Raw genomic sequence first — 24118 nt, forward strand, 5'->3', positions numbered from 1 at the left:
TCGGGCGGCCTCGGCCCGGCTCGGCTCGGCTCGGCCCGGCTCGGGCGGCCCTCCTCGCGCTGCGCGCTTCGGGCTCCGTCCCGGCCTTCGGGCGGCCCCGGCTGGCGCCTTCGGGCGGGCTCGGCGGAGTCCGGATGGAGGACTCGGACTCGGCCGCCAAGCAGCTGGGCCTGGCCGAGGCGGCGGCGGTGGCGGCCGCGGCCGCTGTTGCGGCGGCGGCCGCGGCCGCGGCAGGAGGCGAGGCGGAGGAGCCGGTGCTCAGCAGGGACGAGGACTCGGAGGAGGACGGAGACTCGGAGGCAGAGCGCGAGACTCGGCGGGTGACGGCCGTGGCGGTGATGGCCGCCGAGTCCGGGCACATGGACATGGGTGCCGAGGCCCTGCCGGGTCCCGACGAGGCCGCCGCGGCCGCAGCCTTCGCAGGCAAGTGCCGCCCGCCCGCGCACACGACCCGGGCACCTGTGCGCACCTGCCCCCCCCACGCAGCCCATGCACCTGTCCGCACCTGACCCACGCGCGCCGGCCCCAGACACAAACCCGTGCACCTGTGTGCACCTGCCCCGCACACACCGCACACAAGCAGCCCACGCCAGCCCCGCGCCCACCGCCCGCTGCGCGCGCCCTGGGGACCAGCCTGCGCCCTTCTCTCCGAGCACGTGCCTCTCGCATGCCTCACACCTACCTCGTGTGCCCTGCCATTCCTGCACGCTTGCCCCATGTGACCAGCCTGACCCTGCCCAGTGTGCACACTTCCCTGAACATGCTTCCCGAACCCGTTTATCTTGTGCAAACCCCGTTCCTTCCTGCAGAGCACCCTGCGCTCCTTCCAGAACCTTCTCAGCACCTGCCTCTTGCCCTGCTTGTCTTCTCTGTCCCTGGTGCTGGTGACAAGGGAGGCTGGGAAGATTAGGGGAGTGGGGATCAGACATGGATCTTGCCCTGGAGCAGCCTGAGGTTGGGTGTGTCTGGTCACTTGGAATCCTAAGGTCCAGTTCAGGGGTGACCTGAGAGCTGGGGAGCAAGGCAATGCTCACCCAGCTTGGGAGGCCCTGCAGCCTTTGGGAGCAGAGGTCGGCATCATGCTTTGACTCCTTAGATTCCCCTCCTGGTCCGTCCCTGGCCCCCCACATCCCATCTCCTTTATGGATCCTCCCTTCCCCCTACCATTCCTGGCAAGCTCCTTTCCCAGGGGAAAACTGGCCCATGGTTTTGTTTCTTGCCACACAGAACATTCTCGTTCTCAAGTGTCATGACCCGTGGAGCCTCAGACTGTGCCCCAAAGCCTCCTTTAGGAGTAGTGCCTTCCCAGATCGCCATCCCAAAGAAGGTAGAGACTTTCCCAAGTGTTGTATCCCTTCCCAGCTGGGAGCTCCCTAGCTGAGTGTGGGGACCCAGGAAGTGCATCCTTGAGTTACTGCCGGTACGGCACGTGTTGTCAGGCTCTTTCCCCTAAGGAGCCAGCAGCCTGTGTCCCGGTGGTCCTGTCACTCCGGTGTTTATCCAGCCCTAAGCAGCTGCAGGCGGGGGGACTTGGCCTGCTGCCCCAGAGCTGCTGGTCTGTGTGTGGTCTGTCTGGGGTCCTCACAAAAGAAGGAAGAAGGCTTTGTGGCTATTAGAGTATTTGGTTCTCATCGCTAAACTCTGCTTTGATGTTGGGACTTCGGACCGTGCAGTTTTCTTCAGTTTTTTGTTGTTTTTTTGTTTTTTTTTTTGTTTTTTTTTTTTGCTTTTTGCGTATGTTTTCTGGATGCAGAAAAGAAACATGATATAGTTCGTCACGGCATCAGAGAAATGTATTGGCGTTGCGTGTTTTTATCCGCAGAATTTGATAGTTGTGTTTTTGCATACGTGGAAGCATTAAAACTTTTTTAAGTTGCTGAGGTTAGATACCTTCCAGGTGCAGGTAACTCGGCAGGATGTGTCTCCTCTCTGGGGCCGCCTCTTCTCGGGCCTTATAGCTGCTTGGCCTGAGCGTGAGTTCAGACAGGGACGTAGGCTGTGGTCTGCTGGAGGAGCAGACAGGGGAACAGCTATTTTCAGTGCAGTTTGGTGGGCGCTGGGTTAGTGGAATATGCAGGACTCTTTCCACCAGTATCTTGTGAGCATTTCCCAAGTCAGAGACTGCCCTATTCATGGGCCATTCTAGAATGCTCTGTGACAGAGGGGACCGCCTGCCCAGCCAAGGAGCTGGCGGGAAAGCCTCTCCGTGGGCAGTGAATGGGAGAGGGGGTCCAGGAGGAGGCAGGAGAGACCTGAGCCCTGGCCTGTGCTGACCTTCGAGAGGGTGCCAGGAAGGGAGGGAGCTCCGCCTGAGCCTGGCCACAGGATGGTCACCGGACTCCTGGAACCTTGGTGTATGGTTTTATGCTAAAGGGAACGAGAAGCCCGGGGGCAGTTTGGCAGAGCCCGCTGCCAGCTCAGTGGGAGCGTGGCGGGGGCGGGTTTTCACTGTGAATAAAAGGCTCTAGTGGGCTGGAGAGCTGCCTCTTTCTTTTCTTTTTCTAAGGCCCAGATTGCTTAGACTGTGGTCCAGAAATGTGGAGTGAGCACTTTGTGTAAGAATGTTGGGAGTCCCGTGGTTGAAAGTGCAGATACCTGTTTGGGAAATGCTGTTTTGGGGCCCTGGTGGGAGGCCCTTGGCTCTGATGGCGTGCTGAATCAGGCTTCTGTGTTGCAGAGGTGACCACCGTGACCGTGGCCAACGTGGGCGCCTCTGCAGACAACGTCTTCACCACGTCGGTGGCAAATGCCGCCTCACTCTCGGGACACGTCCTGGTAAGCCGCTCCGTGAGCACTTTTCCCCAGACCCCAGAGTGTGACCTCCCTGACCCCGGTTCCCCCAGAGGCCCTGCACAGGGCTGTGTGGGCGCCAGGAGGAGTGTGCTGTGATCTCCCATCCTTGCCCGACAACCACACAATGGGGGACTCTCCTGGAGCTTTGCCAGAACCGTTAGTTACCGTTTCTCTTTATTTTAGCCTTAATCACACACCTAGGACTCTACACACCTGCAAGCAAAGCTGCTATCATTGGAATGGCAGCAAACAGCAGACTCACCCTCTTAATTTTAATAGCAGAGTACAGACTTGAGAAACTTGCTTTATTTCTTAGGGTGTCAGCATGCATACAAGCTGATAGCCAGCTGACAACTTCATGCCTCCAACGGGTCTCTCTTTCCCAGAAGCAGATTCTGGCTTGTCCTCTTTTCTAGAAGGGGTTGGAGCCAGAGGGTCAGGGAACCAGGGCACAGCCTGGACCGTGCCTCCTGGGCATGGTCCTTGCAGCGGGCTCTGAGGACAGGGAGGTCCGGAGACGAAACTGACAAGGGGGGGGTCTCAAATATATGTGTATTCCATTGGCTTTAATAAGGAAAATACTTTGGGGCACCTGGGTGGCTCAGTTGGTTATGTGTCCAACTTCAGCTCGGGTCATGGTCTCACGGTTCATGGGTTTGAGCCCCGCGTCAGGCTCTGTGCTGACAGCTTAGAGCCTGGAGCCTGCTTCCGATTCTGTTTCTCTCTCTCTCTCTGCCCCTCCCCTGCTCAGTTTCTCTCTCTCTCTCTCTCAAAAATGAACATTTAAAAAATAATAAGGAAAATACTTTGTGATTCGTAAATGAACACAGAACATTCCCTCTTTTCAGTAGAGAGTTGTGTGTCTTTAGTGATTCAGACACGAGCAGTGCAACACCCTTACTGAGGCCCTGACCCTCTGGGTGATGAGCCCCGGCTCTGGGTGCGTGTGCAGGTATGCGTGTGCTCATGGGTGGGGGTCCCTCAGCTCCGCGAGGAGGTGTACTCACCCCCCTGATGGATTTTCAGATTTTAGGAAACGTCTTCTCACTTTGCCTTCATTGCTTCCATGCTCTGACCATGCAAGTGTTAGAACGTCCCAGAATGGTGGGTGTGAGCAGGCTGCTTAGAGTGTCATCCACCCCAGGACTCTCTGGGCAAAGCCTTGAGTTTGCCAGAGATCTGAGCAACGTGCTCCTAGAGACAGCGGGGTGGGTCTCTCCTCCAGCAAGGACAGGGAAGGGCGTCTGGCTCATGCAGGGATGGGGGAGGAGGGCGGGGGTAGGGCTGCTTGAAGGGCAGGGCCAGGCGGCCCCAGAGGAAGTAGGTGCTGTCCCGATAGCACCCGGCCACTGTGGACAGGTGTGTGAGCAGTGTGGTTGGGGAGGCCCTGGCGTCTGGTGGCCATCAGTAGAGCTGTGTGTGGGGCATGAGCATGAGAAGAGAGTCCTGCCCCAGACCCTGGCTGTGCCTGTGGACTGGGTCCCTCAGAACCCTCCCTCAAGACCTGTGAACTTGCAGGAGCTGCTCAGGTAGACGTGAGGGCTCTTTCTGTTTCCGGGCCTTGTGTGTGGGACACATTTGTTTTTTTTAACTTTGGTAAGTGAGCATTTGTTCAGAGCCACCCAGACATGGCAGTGTCTTTTCTTGTTCTTGGCTCTGTGTTTAAGTCTTTTTTTTATTTTCTAATTTTTTTAATGTTTATTTTTGGGAGACAGGGGGTGGGAAGGACACAATCTGAAGCAGGCTCCAGGCTCTGAGCTGTAGCGCAGAGCCCGATGTGGGGCTTGAACCCATGAACTGGGAGATCGTGACCTGAGCCGAAGTCAGCCGCCTAACCGACTGAGCCACCCGGGCGCCCGTGTTTAGGTCTTTTAGCGGCATCTTGAAAGAGCCCACGGAGGCACGGTTGGCGCCCTTGTCGGTGACGGTCAGCGAGGCCCATGTCCCGTCGCACCGAGTGGCAGGCCCCGCAGCTGTTTGTCTGGGAGACTCACGGAACGTTCTTTCCTCCAGTCTGGCAGGACAGCCCTGCAGATCGGGGACAGCCTGAACACAGAGAAGGCCACGCTGATTGTCGTGCACACGGACGGGAGCATCGTGGAGACGGCGGGGCTGAAGGGGCCAGCTGCACCCCTCACTCCAGGTGCCAGCACACCTGGGCGCTTGTGGAGTTCATGCTGGGGGCGACCTGTTTATTTCTGTGGTGAATTCGTAAGATAAATGTTCCTGTTTAAGGAGAGAAAGTGGGGTTTTACGAGCCGAGAAAGAGCTGCCTGGTGCCGCTAAGTCGGGGTGGTCTGTGGGCAGCCGGACGACCCGCCGTTATAAGCCAGTCGGCGTGGTTGTACTTGCCTGGTTATCTTGGGTGCGTCCGGCGTCTCTTACTCTCAAAACGCTTCCTTTGCCCAAGGCCCTCAGTGCCCTCCGACTCCTGCAGCTCCCGGCCAGGAGCGAGGCGGAACCAAATATAACTGGGACCCCTCGGTGTACGACAGCGAGCTGCCCGTGCGCTGCCGGAACATCAGCGGCACGCTGTTCAAGAGCAGGCTCGGCTCAGGTGAGGCGCCCGTCCCCTCGCGGCCCCACACACGTGTGGGCCGTGCCGGGGCGGACGTGGCTCACGGCCCCGGGCACTAGAGCTGGGGCCGTGGAGAGGTTTGGGGCGTGACGGGGACGCAGTGAGAAGACGCAGCAACCCGTGGAGGGGGGAAAGCGGGGGAAGAGGAGTTCCCACAGGGAGAGTTCCCGGGGTGGGGCAGGTGGCAGGAGGTCATCGTGAGACCAGGGTGAGCTCGCGGTGGCCGTGGACAGTGGGGCGGGGAGGTGCGGTGGGCCTGCGAGTGTGGATTCGTGGCGGGGGCTTGCCTGCTGCGGGCCGGCCGTGGGGGAGGGGGGGTCGGGTCACGCGGGCCCGGCAGGGGGGCGGTGGCGTTTGCGGCCCATCTGAGGAAGAGCCAGCCGAGGCCGCTGGGGGCGGGCGGTGCGGCCACTTGCTGGTCCTGCGTGTCACTTCAGGCGGCCGGGGCCGATGCATCAAGCAGGGGGAGAACTGGTACAGCCCGACTGAGTTCGAAGCCGTGGCCGGAAGAGCCAGCAGTAAGGACTGGAAGAGGAGCATCCGCTACGCGGGCAGGCCGCTTCAGTGCCTCATTCAGGTGTGTGCGCGCCGTCCCCCGCAGCTACAGCGGGGGGTCCCCACGGCAGCCCCGACGCGTGGCCGGCACGTGCGGTCAGACAGAGGCCGCCTGGTCGTTGGTCCCGGGCAGGTGACCTCGCCTAGTGTCCTGGTGTTTCACGCATTCGGTGCCTACGCTGCTTGCCAGGAGTGCCTGAGGCAACACCGCAGCTTCCCCTGGAGGCGCGTGACCTTTCCCAGACGCTGACCCCCCCCCCCCCCCCCCCCCCCCGCCCAACCCCGGTTTACCCATCGTGAGAGGGGCGGGCTTCTCACTGCTCTTTGCAGGTAGCGCTTTGCGTGTTGGTCAAGAAATAACGCTCGTAGCGTCTTCACCTCCCAGAAGGGACTCGGTGGACCCTGCCGCCGATAACCGCCTCGTACAACAGGGAAGTGCGAGGAAGAGGTGTTTCTGGAAGCGACAGGGTTTTGTGTTTATGAGCGACAGACACGCCGTAGAGCTGCCGAAAGGCGACTTTCTCACGTACCGTGTCTTCTCTGAATTTCAGGACGGGATCTTAAACCCTCACGCTGCCTCATGCACCTGTGCCGCCTGCTGTGACGACATGACCCTGGTGAGCGGCCGGGGGGCGGGGGGGAGGGTCCACCCGGTGGGGCCGGGGTGCGCGTGGGCGGGCAGGGCCGCTGCGATGCCCCCACGCCCTGCCCCGCACACGGCTCTGGCGCCCCTGCAGCCGATCCAGGGGCTGTCACGTTTCTCTCTCAAACTCTGCGTCTCTGGCGTCGCTCTGATGCTGCAGGTGGCGCAGGCGGGGAACTCGCTCCAGCGTCACCATCTTAACCCCAAAACGGAGCACACCGTGTTCTTTACGGTCGTGGGGAGTACGTGTGTGCTGTCTTACATCCTGTGTTTTTTAACGTTATGTCCTAAAAGTACTACGTTGAAATTACGAGGGGCTTTTAAGGTCTTTTGAAACATTTCTATGTTCTCAACTAACAGTTTCAAAAAGAGAATGAACGTTTTCATTGATTTTAACCTTTGTGGCTGTGTAGCTTTCAAAAACGTGAGAGTAACGTGTAGTGTCTGAATGTCTTAGTTTGGTTTCAGCCTTCCTTACTGTTAAGTTCTACTTTGAGATGTTTTCAAGTGAACTAGAAAGCTGTTCAACGAGATATCCTGGTTTTACTTTGATGAGCTATCTGGTTAATTTTTAGAAGATTTGAAAGGAGATGTAATTGGAGAGACCTATCACAGTCTTGGGTGGAAAATGAAATATCCTCAAATCGTCTAGTTCGTGTATGGATTAAATATTCTCGTGGAGTGAACAATGGGATATTTTTGTGAAAATGAAGTAGCTTTCAAGTTCACTTGGAGAAACTACCAGGGAGAGCACTCTGAGATCTCGTAGGGGGAAGAGAGTAGGAGGGAATCGTCCCGTTAGGGAGTTTAGAAAACTTGCGAGCACTCTTTGCAGTTGCTGGAGAACGTGGAGACGGGTGTAAACAGGACACGTGAGGGATGCGTGTGCGACACACCTAGACCCGGCTGTGGAAAGAAACGCGGGAAGCCCTGAGCCGAGGCGGCGTGGCCGGGGTTGGAGGCCCAGGAAGGGCTCGGGCGCTGCCCTCACGGTCTGCAGGCTCCACACGGTTCCTCGGAATCCCTGCGGGGCTCTGTGGAGCTTTAAACAAGCTGGTTTTATAGTCGGTAAGAAAGGCAAAGAAGCGGGACAGCCAGAGCAATTTGGAGGAAAAGACTGAAGTCGGAGGGGTCCCAGCCCTTGAGGACCTTTCCCACTGCTGTTGTGACGGAGACGTGCGCGTCGGCAGGGCGAGGGGTCGGCGGGGCCGCGGGTGCACTTGCACTCGAGGGTGTCGGCTGCGTGGCGGTGGGGACAGCTGCACTCGGCGTAGAAATGCTTCTCGGCCCCAACCTGGCATTTCATGTGCAGATGAATTCAAAATGGGTCACAGATCCAAATTTATCCGAAACATGAAACCCACGTTTTGGGAAGAAAACACAGGGGAGAACTTGGGGGCCTAGGCCTCCCTCCGCCTACCGGGACATCTCCAGCCCTGGTTCTGAGTCGCAGAAACTAAATTCTGGGCAGGTGTGGCCAAGAGACTGGGGGCTCCTTCCCTCACCAGCCTCCTCTCTGAGGGCAGAGGCCACCCCCAGGAGTGGCAGGGCAGGAAGACCGTGCCACCAGCGTCCTCCCCCCAGCTCTAGAGCCTCGCCACGTGGACTCGAGCCCTGGAGAGGCGGCTGGTCGGCAGTGAGAGCAACCCGCTAAACCGGAGAAGTAGGGAAGGTGGCGGCTAAGAAGAATCCGTCTGGGATAAGAACAGACCTCAAAGATTTGCCTCAAAAACTCCCCACGAAGGAGCCCTAATGCAGTTGGATCTGCCCCCAGGCCTCGGAGCCGTGAGCAGTCTGCCGGGGGACAGCACAGCCCCTGCTGGGTGTGACACCCTCCCTGCTGCCTGGGGACAGCCAGGTTGCTGACCTGATCAGCAGCAGGAACCCTGGAGAGAAGGAGTCCGTCTCAGTGTCGCTACAGTGCATCACTAAAGCGTCCATCTTTCGCGAAAACGTTGTAAGACTTGCAAAGAAACGGGACGTGAGAGCCACACAGAAGAAAATGGCCAGCAGGCACGACCCAGGGCTTCCGAGGACCCCCTTTATGCTCACACAGCGGAGGGCGCCATGTGCTCGGGTGGCCTCGGGGGACCGCCGCCGGGGCAGGGCTGCGACCCCAGAGACTGGCCTCCCCTCCTGCCTGAGGCTGGACAGCCAGGTGGCAGGTGCAGGGCTGGCTTCTGCCGTTGCTACTCCTCTCGTCTGTTCCCAAAGCCTCTTCAGTCCTGCTGGAATGTTCTGTCCCGTGGGGCAGAGGCTCTCCTTTGCCGGGTCGTTCTCTGTTTTCTGTCTTCTAGCAGTCCCTGGGAATCCTGTGTGTTGACGAACGTTATCTTGTTTTTAAACACTGCTTTTCGTGTATTCCTTTAGAAAGAATCTTTTCTGTCCCTCAGGGACCTTGGGGCCTGCAGAGAGGTCGGGCCTCTGCAGCTTCCCGCCCGTGGTCCTGCTGTGGCCCCCCCCCCCCCCCCCCCCCAGTGTGGGCAGAGACGGGCGCGGGGACAGCGCTGGCCCTGTCTCACTGCGCCTCTCCCCGCAGAGCGGCCCAGTCAGGCTCTTCGTCCCCTACAAAAGGCGCAAGAAGGAGAATGAGCCGCCTGCGACCCCCGTGAAGAAGGAGCCCCCCAAGAACATCACGCTGCTTCCCGCCACCGCCGCCACCGCCTGTGAGTTTGAACGAGGCGGAGCCGCGGCCCCTCCAACCCCTGGGGCTCCCTTGTTCTGTGGGGGCCGCCCTGGGGGGTTTTCCTCATCTCCGTAGACTCCCTGGCGTGCCCCCGGCAGGTGTCTCCTAATGGAACGAACCAGGAGCCATGCCTTCTGGGAGGGGGCATCTGCAGGAACACCTTCGCTCAGCCCCCATGTCCAGATGCCTCACACGGTTGTCTCGGAGTGGGGACCAGGTGGACGGAGGGAAACCCTGGCTGTGTGTGAACCGGAGTGGGGCGAGGCAGGGACGAGACAGGTGTCTGCAGCCAGCGCCTGTGCCCGAGGCTGTGAACAAGCATCTACAGAGAGCGGTCCCCCCACCCCTCGCCCCCGCCCCTGCCCTCCCACCCCGGCGCTCTCTCTCTGTGGTTCCTGCGGCCAAGGGGATGGGGCAGCATGAAGGGCTGTGGGGGCAAGTCTGCTTTCGTCTTCAACCTCTGTGAATCTTTTTTTATTTTAATTTTTTTTTAACATTTATTCTTGAGAGAGACAGAGTGCAAGTGGGGGAGGGACAGAGAGGGAGACAGAATCCGCAGCAGGCTCCAGGCTCCGAGCTGTCAGCGCACGGCCCGACGTGGGGTCACACTCGTGAGCCGTGAGATCACGACCTGAGCCGAAGTCAGACGCTCAACTGACTGAGCCACCCGGGTGCCCCAACCTCTGGGAACGTCTTTCTTAATTCCAGCCACAAAGGAGTCTCGCAGTTACTTCCAACTTTATGTTTTGTTTTCCAACAAGGCAGCTCGTGCCTCTGTTGCCGGTTCAGATGCGAGCAGGGTGTCCTAGAGAGCCCGCCGCCTTGGCCCTGGTTCCCGTCAGAGGTGCGGGGTCCCTGGTCTTCTCCAGCCCCTGCAGAGGTGCCTGGGGCACGTGCTGGGTCCAGGCTTTGGCGTGCGCCGTGGTCAAGCCGGTGGTAAAAAGCGCTTCTGCTTTTCCAGTCACCGTGACCCCCTCAGGACAGATCACTACCTCGGGCGCACTGACCTTTGACCGGGCGTCCACCGTGGAGGCCACCGCCGTCATCTCGGAGAGCCCGGCCCAGGGCGATGTCTTCGCGGGAGCCACGGGTGAGTTGTCCTTGGCACCTGCCCTGTGGGCCACACGCGTCACCCCTGTTAACCTGGGGCTTGGAGCAGCCTGGAGCAGGGGCGTCGGGTTGGCGTACGCGGGCGGGCGCTGGGCAGGCGTGCGGGTCTATCAGTTGTGGCAGAAAATGCCCACGGTTTGCCGACTCCTGCTGTGGACCGGCTGCGAGGCAGAGACTCCCGAGGCCACGTGTGCTTGTAGATGTTCCACTTTCTAGCCGCGTCCAGAAAGAGGAAAGAGTGGAGGTTAACGTTTAACATTGTACGTCACCCGGTAGATCCCGGATGCTAGCGATTCAAACAATTCATCGCGTTTCTGGGGCTCAGAAGCTACCTCCTTGGACGGTGCAGCTGGAGACTCGTCGAGATTTAAAATCTGTGCAGCCCCAGCCAGGCCCCAGCCGGGTCCCAAGGCTGTCTTGTCCCTCTCGTCCCCGACAGTGCAAGAGGCAGGCGTGCAGCCCCCGTGCAGAGTCGGCCACCCGGAGCCGCACTACCCAGGGTATCAGGACAGCTGCCAGATCGCACCCTTCCCGGAAGCAGCACTGCCAACGTCTCATCCCAAAATAGGTGGGTGCGAGAGACGTCCGGCACCCGCCGACTCTGGCCTTGGGGTCGCTCTTGGGAAAGACTTTCTGACGAAGTAGGTTTCGCGTGGGTTCTTTCCCGTCGCTGCGCCGGATCGGGGCCTGCGTTTGTGAACGCACTTGGGTGGTCCGCACGGACCTGAGACGACGCCAGGCCCTTGCAGAGGGAGGCTGCGAATTCTGGCGTGTTCCCTGGGGCGGCGCGGGGCTCGGTACGGGCGGAAGCGGAAGTGCAGGTGTTTGCCTCGCTCCCAGTCTGACACGGGACGGCCTCGCACTGCATACGCTTGGCGGCTGTGGTCCTTCACTTAATCACACAGCTGGGGCACGTCCCCGTCAGTGCGCTTCGTTTAAAGGGAGCTTCCGAAACCAGCTGGCGGGCGTTTGTGTGTTTCTCGTTTCTGCCGTTCTAGATGACGCGGCGACAGAAACGTGTAGTTTTATAGACGCGCCACCCTCCTTCCGTTCTCGCGGGCTTGCTCGCCATGTGTGCCTCCCCCTCCCCACCCCCTGCACGGGCCCATCGGGGCGTCTGTCCCGGGAGGCTGGATGCGAGACCGTTATCGCTCAGCCAGGGGCATGCTCGCCGCACTCGGGTGTCCCTGCCCGCGGGCTGCGCGGCGCACGGAGGTGGGGACGTACGCGCACGTGTGTTCCACTCTGGCCCCGTCCAGACCACAGGGTCCCTCCTGCTTTCCTCCTTTCCGCCTTTGTAACGCTGTCCTCCCCCGTGACACCTGAGTTCCGTGACCCTTAATTAGGACCCCGTGTGTGGCCGTGGATGCCAGGGAGGACTTGACGGGATGCGTCGCGGTCGGAGCCACTGCCTCAGGCTGTCCTTGTCCCCTTGCTGTCCGGGTGGCCGCCCTGCACGGGGCACATTTCGTTGTGGTCTGGGTCATCCGTGAGCGCCTGGCTTCCAGCCCCGTACGTCCGTGGTTGGGCCTTCATGTGTGCTTTCTGGTGCTGGCACTGGGGGCTTTCGAGTGTGGTGCTGTGACTGGAAGAATGTCTCCCCATCTTCTGGGGCAGTTTACAGGGAGGCCGTGTGGTGCGTGGTATTTATGTCTGTCCCTTGCCCCCACACTTTCCGAGTTTTTTTTTTAAGCAGTTCGTTCGTTCATTCTTTTTCTTTCTTTCTTTCTTTCTTTCTTTCTTTCTTTCTTTCTTTCTTTCCTCCTTTTTTTTTTGTAAATTTTAGAGAGAATGCAAAGCAGGGGGAGGGAAGGAGAAAGAGAGTCCCAAGCAGGTTGTCTCTCAGCGCAGAACCTGATGTGGGGCTTGATCCCATGAAGGCTGAGTCATGACCTGAGCCAAAACCGAGAGCCAGATGCTCAACCAACCAAGCCACCCGGGCGCCTCCACTTTCCAACATCGGATTAGAAGTTTTAACAGAGACCGCTTTGAAGGGAGGAGACATATTAATTTCTTGTTTTATTTGCGTTCCGAATATTCTAGTGTTGACCTCCCTGCCGGCCTTGGCTGTCCCACCCTCCACCCCCACCAAAGCCGTCTCCCCCTCGGTGGTCAGCGGGCTGGAGATGTCGGAGCCTCGGAACTGGCTGTACCTGGAAGAGATGGTCAACTCCCTGCTTAACACGGCCCAGCAACTGAAGACACTGTTCGAACAAGCCAAGCAGGCCAGCTCCTACAGAGAAGCCGCCGCGGCCCAGGCCAGAGTCCAGGCGGACGCAGATCGCAAGGAGGTGACGTTGGCGCAGGCAGATGCCGGGGGAGGTGACGTCGGCGCAGGCAGATGCCGGGGGAGGTGACGTCGGCGCAGGCAGATGCCGGGGGAGGTGACATCGGCGCAGGCAGATGCCGGGGGAGGTGACGTCGGCGCAGGCAGATGCCGGGGGAGGTGACGTCGGCGCAGGCAGATGCCGGGGGAGGTGACATCGGCGCAGGCAGATGCCGGGGGAGGTGACGTCGGCGCAGGCAGATGCCGGGGGAGGTGACGTCGGCGCAGGCAGATGCCGGGGGAGGTGACGTCGGCGCAGGCAGATGCCGGGGGAGGTGACGTCGGCGCAGGCAGATGCCGGGGGAGGTGACGTCGGCGCAGGCAGATGCCGGGGGAGGTGACGTCGGCGCAGGCAGATGCCGGGGGAGGTGACGTCGGCGCAGGCAGATGCCGGGGGAGGTGACGTCGGCGCAGGCAGATGCCGGGGTCTGCGGCCACCTGCCCCCCCGCCTTCCGCTGGCTCCGGGGGTGGCCGTCCCCTACCTTCCTGGAAGAGCACCGCTGGAGAATCGTTTACAAACGAAGCCTTTCTCACAGATAACTGAATGCTGTTGGTGGGGAGATATTTGTGCTTTTGTTTTTAATTTTTTTTAAGTTTATTTATTTTTGAGAGAGAGCACGAGGGGGGAGGGGCAGAGAGAGAGGGAGACACAGAATCCGAAGCAGGCTCCAGGCTCTGAGCCGTCAGCACGGAGCCCGACATGGGGCTCGAACTCATGAACCACAGATCATGACCTGAGCTGAAGTCGGAAGCTTAACCGACTCAGCCCCCCAGGCGCCCCTGAGCTTTTATAAATAAAATCAGCTCATTTCAAAAGGGACAAAGTGTTCTACACACCAGCCATAGTTTTTGGACACTCACCTGTCACGGGCATTATTTATACTTTCCGATTATTGTCATGTGGTGAAAACGTGCCTTGTGTTCTGTTGAGTTCGGAGACGCGTCCCCTGGGGTGTTCGGCAGGCGTGCGTCTCCCCCGTTACCAGCTGGAAGCTTCCGCGTCTGAGCTCCTCCGCCTGCACCTCCATGCCTGATGGAGGCCGCCTCCGTGTTGTTTCACTTCCAGCTTCCGGCAGGTTCTTCCGAAGGAGGATCCCGGGCGTCCGGGTTCACGGAGCACAGCCGGGGGACGTTCTCTCAGCTCGTCACTGCAGCCCCTGCGGCTTTTTGTGCGCGGCCTGGAGGTTGCTTAGGGCCAGTCTCCCAGGTGTCGGTGGGCGCAGGCCACCGGGGTCACCAGGGTCGGAGCAGCACCAGCCGAGGCGTGTGCTGGGCAGGCGTGGGGCACTCGGAGGCGTCCTGCGGGAGGTGGGGGTGGGGGGCACAGCAGCGATGTGTTCTTAACGGGAGCTTTCTCCGTTACAGTAAACGTGGACTTTGGTTTGTAAACAAAAGTCAGATTGGTTTTTTTTCCCTGTCATATCTATAATACGAACATTTCTGTTAGTTTATTCCCGTTTTTTATAAATCAGAGGGAAGAAGAGCTTTGCAGGCTCTCGATTTTCTATATGACTTAACGTGTGATTAATGTTCTTCCAAGGAAGAAAAATGTTGCTTCTCCTGAAGGAGATAAATTAAAAAACCTTTTTTAAAAGCTAGAGTTCCAAACTAATACATAATCAGCGATGAATTTTATAGGAAAGAGAAAAGCAGAAAAAAAGGTTTTAATTTCTTTACCCAAAGATAATGCTTGCTGGGTTCTCCAGTGTTTGAGAATTCTAGGTTTCTTGGCATCACTGGATTCTGACAGAGTCTTGTTTCCGTGACAGGATCTGTAGCTTCAGTCTCTGAGACTGATGTCCCACCCCCCGCGTGCGCGGGCTGATGTCACAGGCTGGTGTCCCACCCCCGCGTGCGCGGTGCTGGTGCGCTCACCCGTGCTGGCCTTGGCCGTGCTCCTCAGCCCCGCTTGCGCCTCCGGTGCCGCATTTTCTGTCCTTTGTTTTTGTGGAGACGCCCGCCTGTCACCTTTCCTTTCGGAAGCACATCCTGAGTGACCTCGCCTTCTGGTGGTCACCAGCACCTTGATGCTAGCCCGTCCTCGTCGTGCGTTGTGCCGCCGGGATTCTCGATCTCTTATACGCCCTGCGTCTCTGGCTGTGTCGAGGACTGTTCTGTCTCTGCCTTTGGTGTTTGGCAGTTTGGCCGTGATGCACCTGAGTGTGGTTGTCGTTGTATTTAAATTTGGTGGGCTTGCTGATGATGTCAGGGTGCCGGGGTGCGCAAAGGCACGCGGAGGCTGGATGACTATCTCAAGGAAGAAGTGAGGGCTCACAGCTCCGTGGAAACAGGACGCACAGGACTCACGTGTGCCACGCGGCAGCAGACTGGGCCACGGGGGGAAGCATGTGGGTGGGTCGGGAGATGGGGGGCGGGTGTGGACAGTGGCTTCTGCGGGAAGGAACGCACACAGCAGGGTGAGCCCGCTGTGCCTGGTTTTTGGGGCCTGACCTCGGGTGACCTGGGCAGGTGCAGGGTGGGATGTGGGAGACCACGGAGGAGGGCGTGGGGGTGTGTGTGGCCTCGGGAAGACACGGTTCAGTGTCTCCAGGGATGGGCTCACCCTGCGAGGGGCAGACCTCCCGCATCAGCAAGGCCCCAGGCCAGACCGGTCAGGGCAACAGGACACCGTAAATGAGAGGGCAGGATTGGCTCGAACCTTGGTTTTGATTCAGTTTGATTCAGTCACTGTTTCTAGAACTATTTTTAACGCCCGGTCTCTCTGTCTGCTCCCTTCCAGTTACACGTGTACGTTGACTGCTTGGCGTGGCGTGTAGGTCGCAAGACTCTGGCCACACCGGTCGGTGTGAAGTGGGGTCTCACGTGGCTCGGATTCGCTTTTCCTCCCTGACCGACGGCGCCGAGCTCCGTGCCAGGGGCTGCTGGACACTCGTGTGTCTGCTTTGGGGCAGTGTCTCCTCAGACCATTTGCCCATTTTTTTGTTTTTATTTTTATTTATTTACCTTTTTTTGAGAGAGAGAGCGTGAGTGCACACACACTAGCGAGGAGGGGCAGAAAGAGGGACATAGAGAATCTTAAAGAGGGTTCCACGCTGAGACACGGGGCTCGATCCCGTGACCCTAGGATCATGACCGGAGCCGAAATCAAGAGTCGGACAGGCACCTGACTGAGCCACCCAGGCGCCCTTTTTGTCTGTTGTCAATTTGGTGACTTGTGTTTCCTTAGAAAAAGCACTTTAAAAAAACCCCCGTCGTCGCACAAGTTAAGGTTGTTCGCCGGTCGCCTGTTCAGTGGCAGGTTCCGTTTGAGTCACTGAACGGGTGTTGCCGGTACCTTCCCCCCAGAATTAAAAGGGATCTGAGGGGTGAAGGGAGGCTGTGGGGACCGCCCCCACCATGTCCTGTGGCCCAGGCCGTGTGCCGGGAAGCCGCCAGCTGTGGGCTTGTCCGTCCTTCTGTCCGGCAGCGTCCCTCTGGGGAGGAAGCCTGTCTCTGCACAGCTGTCCTGGAGCATCTAAGGAATGAAAAGGAAGGAATGTCTGCGTCTTGCTGGTTCAGATCGGATGCAGAAGCGTAAACTGGAAAACAGCAGTTTGTGTTCTTACCTAGATGGTCGCCGAATTGTGGGTTCTCAGCCAGGGACCTGGTGGGTGCCCCAGCCCTGGTGGCTGGCAGAGGGCGGCTCTGTGCTTCGGAGCCTGGGGACGCCGTCGTGCTCCGCCTGTGCCCTGTGCAGCTCTCCCCCCGTGTCCTGCCCTGTGAACGCAGGGCTCCCATCAGACAGAAGGGCCAGCTGGGCAGAAAGCTCAGCTTTGCGCTCCTGACAGTGGAGCCCTGCTCCCTGGGTAGCCTGGTGAGGTCACGTGCACTGGCAGACCCGGGCTCCACACGGGGACGACGGGTCCGGCTTGTGTGGCTCTCTGATGGCCACAGCTGGACTCTAGGCCCTTGGATTTCGAAATGAGGGGCCCTCACATCTGCCTGACACCGTGGAGGGCCCTCTCTCCGGGGACTTCACAGGGTCAGGAGGGGCTAGAAGGGCGGGAAGGCCCCCACTCGAGCAGCGTGTGAGGAGACCCAGAGCACTCCCAGCCTCGGGAAGCGGCCCTCGGGGCCTGGGGGTGCGGCGTCCCCTCGGGGCAGAGCCCCATGGAGGGGGGATTTCTGTCTTGGGACTTGGTGTGGCGGGAGCGTTTGGCATCAGCCGGGGTGAAAGCCCATTTCCCTTTGCAGAGCCCCTCCCTGCGGAGAGCAGGAGAAGTTTCTGTGCCCTCAAAGGTTTGTTATTTGCGAGCGGTCCTCCTGTTTGATTGCAGTGTGGGGACCCATTCGCCACCGCAGAGGCGGACGCTGGTAGCACCGTCCCAGAGTGTCCCCCCTGAGTGCTAGGGGGACCAGGGGGACTAAATGCGACCTGGGAAGGCCATGGGAGTCAGGAAGAGGTGGGTCCGCTGGCCTCGTGATCTCCGCGAGTGAGGAGAAGCCAGGTGTTTGCAGCAGAGGGAGGAGGCCTCGCACTTCCCCGCGTGGACGTTTTATTTGGAATTTAAACAGAAGATCAAGTCTAGGCCGGCTGAGACCATTCAGGGTGTTTTTCCAGTTGTCGTCATGAGCCGTCTGCGTTTGTGTGTACTTAGCTCGCCAGAGGTTAACCTGGGCCAAGAGCAGACGCCCTTCCCTGCCCAGGGCACAGCATCCTGTCTCCCCCACCCAGGGCACGGTGTCCGGCATCTGGCTGGGGGCGCCACGGGGGCTCCTCCCGGCCAGCGGTGGCCTCCCCACTGCTCTTCTGTGCTTAGTTAAGAGGCGCGTGTAACCTGGCATCCAAGTGCACCAGCGGAAGTGGAACGCCTGGGGTGTGGTCGTCAGCTGGCCAGGGGCTGGAGTCAGGGTGGGGCAAGGTCACAGGGTCTGGTCCGTGGGGCCTCTTCCTGACTTCGGACCCCACATGGGCCCAGAGTGCTCTCTGGTGTCCGTCTTTGTAGGGCACTAACCCCGTGATGGGGGCCCCACCCCCACGACCTGACGCGAACCTAGAGGCCCCAACGCCCAGACGCTCAGCGTGCGCATTTTGGGGCATGTCACAGGCAGGGCGCAGACTCAGAGGTCTGTCCTCTGTAAAAGTGTCTTTTCCCTTTGCACACTGAGTCACCGAGCTTGTCCACCCCGGGGTGGGGGTGGGGCTGTCCTCCTCCTGGATGGGGGCGTGGGGAGTCTGGGTATGTTTTTGGAATTCTGCTTTGGGGATTTGTCTTTTATTCGTCTGTCTGACTTGGGATGGGTGTGTTTCCACATGTTTCACACTCCAGGTTATACTCTAGGCCTTACTTGGCTCACGTGTGGGCTTCTCTGCCCCTCGGGAGCTCGCCTCTGGCTCCTGTGTCCCTCTGGCGGCCTCCCCTCAGTGCACTTGCTGGTGGGCACTTCCTTCCTTCCTGGCGTCTCCTGCCCCGGGCCCGGGCCCAGCCGTTTCTCCCCGGCTCCTCCCCTGGAGGATGGTCCCGGGAGCCACGTTCTGGGGCTGGCGTGCTCCTTGTCACTCTGGGCCTCTCGGCCGACAGTCGGAGCCACGTGTACAAACAACCCGTGTGTACAGACAGCTCTCGGGTTTCTGCACCTGTCTGTCGGTATCCGGACCTCGAGCGGACACCGGTTCATGCTGGCGTGTCTCACTCTGGTCCGAACCACAAGTTACTTTTGGTAAAAAAATAATTTTCTCGGGGGCGCCTGGGTAGCTCAGTGGGTTAAGCGTCTGACTCTGGATTTTGGCTCAGATCGTGATCTCACAGTTTGTGGGATCAAGCCCCACATTGGGCTCTGCACTGATAGCACGGAGCCTGCTTAGGATTCTCTCTCTCTGCCCTTCCCTGGCTCATGTGCTCTCTCTCTCTGTCTCTCTCTTAAAATAAATAAACTTAAAACAATGTTTCCCAGAGTGCCCTGGGAAGGAACCAAAGGCACGTACACGTGGTAGAGGAACCACCCCATTCGGTCCCTTCATTCTGACATTTTGATTCAGGTCACAGGGTCACTGCACCCCATCAACACTGCTGGGTGCTGGGAGCGCAAATACGGGAGGCCCAGGTGAGCGTGTGCCGTCTGGCCCTCAGGGCCAGACGTCCCGGGAGAGGATTCAGACCCCTGCTTCCTCCTCCAGAGTACAGCCCCGAGGGCGGTGAGGAAGGCTCACCCAGCACAGGAGCCCGGTGCTGGCAGGCACCATCCTGGTGAGCCCCGTGCACCACAGCCTCTTGTCTGTGGGGTTCCAGCGCCGCCCCCCCCCGCACCCCCACTGCTCCGCTTCCTCTCGGCGTGAAGCCTTCCCTCTCCCCAGGCTAATTTCTGTATGAGGCCACAGACTGTCTCGTATTGGGTCTCGTAAAGCAGAGGCAGGGGTGCCAAGTGAGCGCCTCGGATTCCAGCTGGCGCTCCTATTCCTGGTAGCGACCGAGCACGCTCCGGGGGGCTTATGAGTGGGAAAACGTGAGAGTGCCAGATGTAATAATGTCCAGCAAGGAAGGAAGCTGAAGTTCAAATAGAACCCGGACGCGGCTCACCAGGTTGTGCACATCCTCGCAGAGCCCGGACTCTTCTGTAAAGGGTCCGACTTAACGTGCGTGTGGTCCCACCCTGGCCCGCTGACCCTTCCTCGCAGGCCCGCGCCGCGGTCAGGCCTGCACAGACCCCCTGCCATCTGGCCTGCACAGACCCCGTGCTCCAGCCTGTGCCTGGCGTAGCTCCCTGCTTTGGCGGGGGTGGGGGTGGTTGGTGGTCACAGCTGCCCGGTGCCCGCATTGCAACGGGCGGGTCTCTTACCGTGAGCCATTCTCAATGAGTTCAGGGAAAAGCTGCACTTGTGGAATTTCAGGGGAAAGGGCACAAAGTGTGCACTTCTGTGAAGCCACAGAGACCGGCTGGGCTGGTGGCTGGGGTGCGGGCTGTGGACACGCAGCAGCCGGTGACGTGGGTCCGGGTGGCTCAGGAAGAGGCTGGTCATTCCCGGGTTCGGACTTGGCTGCTTACTTGGCAGAGAGGAGCCTTCCCAGCCTCTGGAGACATACCTGTGCCCCCGCGGCCGCTCCTCTCCCCGGGTGAGCACAGACCCTTTTAGGTGAAGACAGGGAGCTGGTTCTTGGGGTGACTGGGAGGCGTCCCCACGACACTGACGCCCGTGTCCCTTCTTGCAGCAGTCTTGTGTGAACTGTGGCCGCGAGGCCCTGAGCGAATGCACCGGCTGCCACAAAGTCAACTACTGCTCGACCTTCTGCCAGCGCAAGGTGCGTGCCTGCTCCCGCCTGGGTGCCCCCTGCTGTCCTGATCTCATGTGCATGCCCCCTGCTGCCCCATCCCCTAACGCCCCCCCCCCCCACTGCTGTCCGGTCCCCAAGTGTGCACCACCTGCCTCCCAGTCCCCGCGCATGTGCCCCCCTGCCACACTGTCCCCACGCACGTGCCCCCCGGCCGCCCCATGCACATGCCCTTTGCACTGCCACCGCCTACCCGCTAGGAGAGGCAGCTGCACCGGCTCCCTCCCTCGCCCACCGCGGCACAGTCCGCCCATTAGTCCTGTCTGCCCGGCCTCAGTCTCCTGCAAGTGTCCGCAGGACCAAAGCCCTGAAGAAGACACACACCTCGAGTGCAGTGGCCCGAGGCCTTCATGGTCAGGCATTTGCTGGCCTGGGCAAGCGGCTGTTCCCGTGTGTGTGTGTGTGTGTGTGTGTGTGTGTGTGTGTCTCCCCTGTCGGCCGCTGTTTTCTGGAGTCACTGGTGCTAGCTGGTTCAGGTGTCCCTAATTTCTCCCACCCACACTCAGCAGGGCTGTCACTGTCTCTTCTTGGTGCTGATTTGAAACTTAGCAGAGTTAAGAAGGGCAGTGTATTTCATGGATAAATACTGGCTAATGGAGCCCTTAGCGTGGCCCCCATGCTGCCTTAAGAGGTAGCTGTGTGCCTGCCGACACCACTGTCCCCGCCAGGTGGCTTTCTGGAGCCTCTGTCACCAGCATTTCTGGAGCAGGAATAGCAGATGGCAGACGGAGGTGGGTGGGGACAATGGTCAGGGCCGAGTGCACATCGAGTTCCAGCGGGTCTGCAGATGCCTGAGCGCTGAGCGCTCCCCACAGTGCCGTGGGGGGGAAGGGCATGTGCGCACATCCCGCGGCCCCGGGAGAGTGCGCGAGAGCATCTTGCAGTCAAGTGCTAGGTGGCCTGTAGGTGTGTCTGTGGGGCAGGACCTGCCTCCCACGCGTGCTGGTAGCCCGGAGCCCGTCGGTCCCTCCACCCGCAATTGGTAGAGTTTTGGGGCCCGGAAGTCTGCACCTCCCCTGTAGGTGTCAGCACCGAGGAGGGGGCATCGGGCTTGTTAGAGCCTCCGGGCAGCAGCCTGTGCCCGGGGCTGCGGAGGAGGAGCGGGCACGTGGGGTGGCCAGGGCCGGTGGCGGGCCCCAGGCTGGTGCTGCCATGTGGCCAACCTTGGGCCTCGCTTTCTGCATCTTCCTTGAACTGGAACGATCACACGGACGGTTCGTGGGTTTGCTTCCCGATGGAATCGCTTCAGATGAGATTTTGTCTGAACTGCAGCCTGGGGCTGTGTGCTTGTGAAGCAGGCAGGCTAAACTTTAGGTATAATTTTGTGGACGAAGACTCCCTTTTTCCCTGGATTGTGTTAACTTTGTTCTCCTTTGATGTGTCTTATTGATAAAGACATGCTTTGGTTTTATTTCTGTAAATTGATACAAAATGAATCTCAAAATCCATAATTCTCATGTGGGACCCAAAATGAACAGCGGGTGGGGGGTGTGAAGACAGAGGCCTGGGCTCCTCGTGGTGACCGGTAAAAGCTGATGTGACGGCCAGCAGTCCCGTCCGGAACGGCTCCCTCGATCCCTCCTGCGAACACGTGGGCGGGAGGTCAGTGCTGCGGGGTGACAAGGGCCATGACCTGGTAGGTTTTAACTCGCAGATGTGGTCTCCGTTCCGCATCTCGTCTGCCGTGTGTGCACGGACTCCACGACACGGGCCCGTTTTCAGGGTACGACCTGGTGATCGTTAGTACTTGTAGCGCCAACATCCCAGTTCGGTCGTGGAACGGTCCACCACCCCTGAAGGACCCCGTGGGCCCCTCCCCAGCCTCTGAGAAGCACGAGTCTACTTCCTGTCCTCGTGTGTTTGCCTCCTCTGGGCACGTCACGTGGCGAGTGCTGTGATGTGTGGTCTCGGGCACCTGGCTCCTCGCGTTGGCGCATTTTCGCGGCTTCTGCTCCAGGGCACGAGCCCGGGCTTTGCCCCTTTTCTCCTGTTCCCGCTGGCCATCACCAGGAGTGCCGCTCTCTCCGAGTTTGTGAGTTCGCGCCCCTTCCTAGGTGGGCGTGTCTTCCCCTGCCCGGGCTGGGACCTCGGCGTGGGCTCGCGGGGTCGTGCGGGCAGTTTGTGTTTGGCTTTGCCGAGAAAGTTCCAGACCGCTTTCCCAAGTGGCTGCGGGTGCTACCCCTCCCCCGCCAGCACGTGGCGTGGTCCAGCGGCCGCAGCTGTCCACCAGCTGTCCACCAGGTGCTAACTGGCATTCCTGTAACGACCAGTCATTTGGGCACCTTCGCATTACTTAGCGGGCAGTCGTGTGTCTCTTTTGGGGAAACATCTGTTCAGACCTTTTGCCCCCGTTTGAATTGGGTCATTTCAGTAAGAGTATAGAGGGTTCTGTGCACGCTCTGGACATGGGCCTCCATCAGATACGTGATTTGCCAGGACTTCCAGCCTGTGACTTGTCTGTTTAATTTCTTAGTAGCAGGTTTGCAGGGCAAAAGTTTCTAACGTTGGTGAAGTCCAGTGTATCCAAAAAGTTTTTCATGGAGATCACACTGTGGGTGTTGTGTCTCAGAACTTGTGCCGGCCTCCTGTTTTCCCCTAAAACACTGTCGTGTGTGCACCACGACGCCTTTCGAGCTCACAGTCACGTGCGGTGTGATGCCATGGCCCGGGCCGGCCCGGGCAGTTGTACACATTTTGTGCGTTCCCACAGTTTGTGGGTGATTCCCGGGGAGACTTCCGTTCTTGGGATATAATTATTTTACTGTGAGAACAGGGCAGGCTTGTTGTAGAAAACCTAGGAAACGTAGGACAGCACAGAGACGACCAGCTGGAACCCTGCCGTCCTGGACAGCGCCCCATCTGTACTTGCTTTTGCCCAGCGTGTTTGTGTTCGTTCCTATCACGTAGTTTCTTTTCTTTCTTTCTTTTTTTTTTAATGTTTCTTTATTTCTGAGGGGGTGGGACATGAGCGGGAGAGGGGCAGAGAAAGAGAGACACACACAGAATCCGAAGCAGGGTCCAGGCTCCGAGCCGTCAGCATAGAACCCGACACGGGGCTCGAACTCGCGAAATGTGAGATCGTGACCTGAGCCGAAGTCAGACGCTTAACCGCGTGAGCCACCCAGGCGCCCCCCCATCACGTCATCTCTTGACCAAGCCCTAGGCTCACCTCCGGTCGAGGGTTACATCTGTTTCGACTAACACGGCCCTCATTTGTCCAGCCCCCCGGTCCTCGTCCAGAGCCCCAGTCTGGGCTGAGAGGTGGCTTCTCACTGCCTGCAGACGGGCTCCAGCCTTGCCTGAGCTCAGCCCCCTCTCCCCCTGCCAACAGCCCGACAGCATCTGCCCTGACCAGGGACTTGGTGGGCTTCCCCTCACGAGGACGTGGTATCTTGCTCGGCACACCTGCCCTGTCCCCAGTCTTCTCGTGGCCACAGCCACTGAACCCTTCTGTGGACATGAGGCCGGCCCCAGCTTTGTTCTCTCATTTTTGCCGGTGTAAGTAACACCGTGGGCGACGACGGCACCGGCTACAAATACTTCCTTGCAGGCGTGACTTTCTTTTCTCTGTATCTCAGGCGACAGAGGGATCAGAGTGCAGGTGGGCCTCACGGTGTCGGTGTCCTCGGGGCTCACCCCGGTTGTTTGCCATCTGAGCCGGCGCCTGCCACGTGGGGGTGGGCTTCGGGCCCTGCTCCCCAGGTCACACTCAGGTCACGTGGGGCGTGCCCTTCCTTTCAGGACTGGAAGGACCACCAGCACGTGTGTGGCCAGTCGGCGGCTGTCACCGTCCAGGCGGACGAAGTCCACGTCACTGACAGCGTGATGGAGAAAGTCACCGTGTAAGGGTCCCTGGGTCCCCTCTCCACGGTGCCGCCGGGCTGCCGCAGGTCGGGGACTCCGGAGGATGCTGAGGAGGTGAAAACGCTTGCTGGTCAAGTTGTTAACAGACTCTAAGTGACCTGCGCCCTTGGAAATGAGCCCCTGCTGCCCAGAAGCCCTGAGGGAGGTCGGGGCAGCGGCTGGACGCCGGCCCCGGGCCCTTGGCGCCTTCTCTCGGTGCTCTTTTTATCCCCTGGTCTTCCCCACGGGTGTGTCGTGTGCCGTAACACGCGTGTACATAACGTGTCTGTCAATAAAGCGGACGTCTCTGCCCCA

The 24118-nt window shown here is 59.5% G+C and overlaps 1 protein-coding gene across 11 annotated transcripts; it reads left to right on the plus strand.

The window, feature by feature from the left end:
- The first annotated feature begins 9 nt into the window (after positions 1-9).
- DEAF1 (DEAF1 transcription factor) lies at positions 10-24118 on the plus strand. 11 transcript variants are annotated; one of them, XR_006208810.1, is made up of 14 exons: positions 14-423; positions 2678-2775; positions 4807-4936; positions 5204-5350; positions 5809-5948; positions 6478-6543; positions 9109-9235; positions 10217-10345; positions 10805-10933; positions 12409-12656; positions 18811-18880; positions 19684-19744; positions 19841-19930; positions 23702-23715. XR_006208810.1 is itself a non-coding variant. In XM_042959724.1 (14 exons), the coding sequence occupies exons 1-14, from the start codon at positions 135-137 to the stop codon at positions 23804-23806; spliced, it is 1824 nt and encodes a 607-aa protein (XP_042815658.1). In that variant the 5' UTR covers positions 16-134; the 3' UTR covers positions 23807-24118. The 11 variants fall into 11 exon arrangements, 8 of the variants coding, with proteins under 8 accessions (XP_042815657.1, XP_042815658.1, XP_042815659.1 ...); XR_006208811.1 differs by having other exon boundaries at positions 19844-19930; XM_042959724.1 differs by lacking the exon at positions 18811-18880 and adding an exon at positions 18673-18737 and having other exon boundaries at positions 16-423; positions 23702-24118.

Source organism: Panthera tigris, chromosome D1, assembly GCF_018350195.1.
Source record: "Panthera tigris isolate Pti1 chromosome D1, P.tigris_Pti1_mat1.1, whole genome shotgun sequence".
Lineage (NCBI taxonomy): Eukaryota > Metazoa > Chordata > Mammalia > Carnivora > Felidae > Panthera > Panthera tigris.

Excerpts from the sequence above, each read along its gene's own strand:
- DEAF1 (XM_042959730.1), top strand. The coding sequence starts at position 1,027 with ATGCTCACCCAGCTTGGGAGGCCCTGCAGCCTTTGGGAGCAGAGGTCG. Across the intron at positions 4,937-5,203 it reads AGCTGCACCCCTCACTCCAG|GCCCTCAGTGCCCTCCGACT; the intron begins GTGCCAGCACAC and ends CCTTTGCCCAAG. Across the intron at positions 5,351-5,808 it reads CAAGAGCAGGCTCGGCTCAG|GCGGCCGGGGCCGATGCATC; the intron begins GTGAGGCGCCCG and ends GTGTCACTTCAG.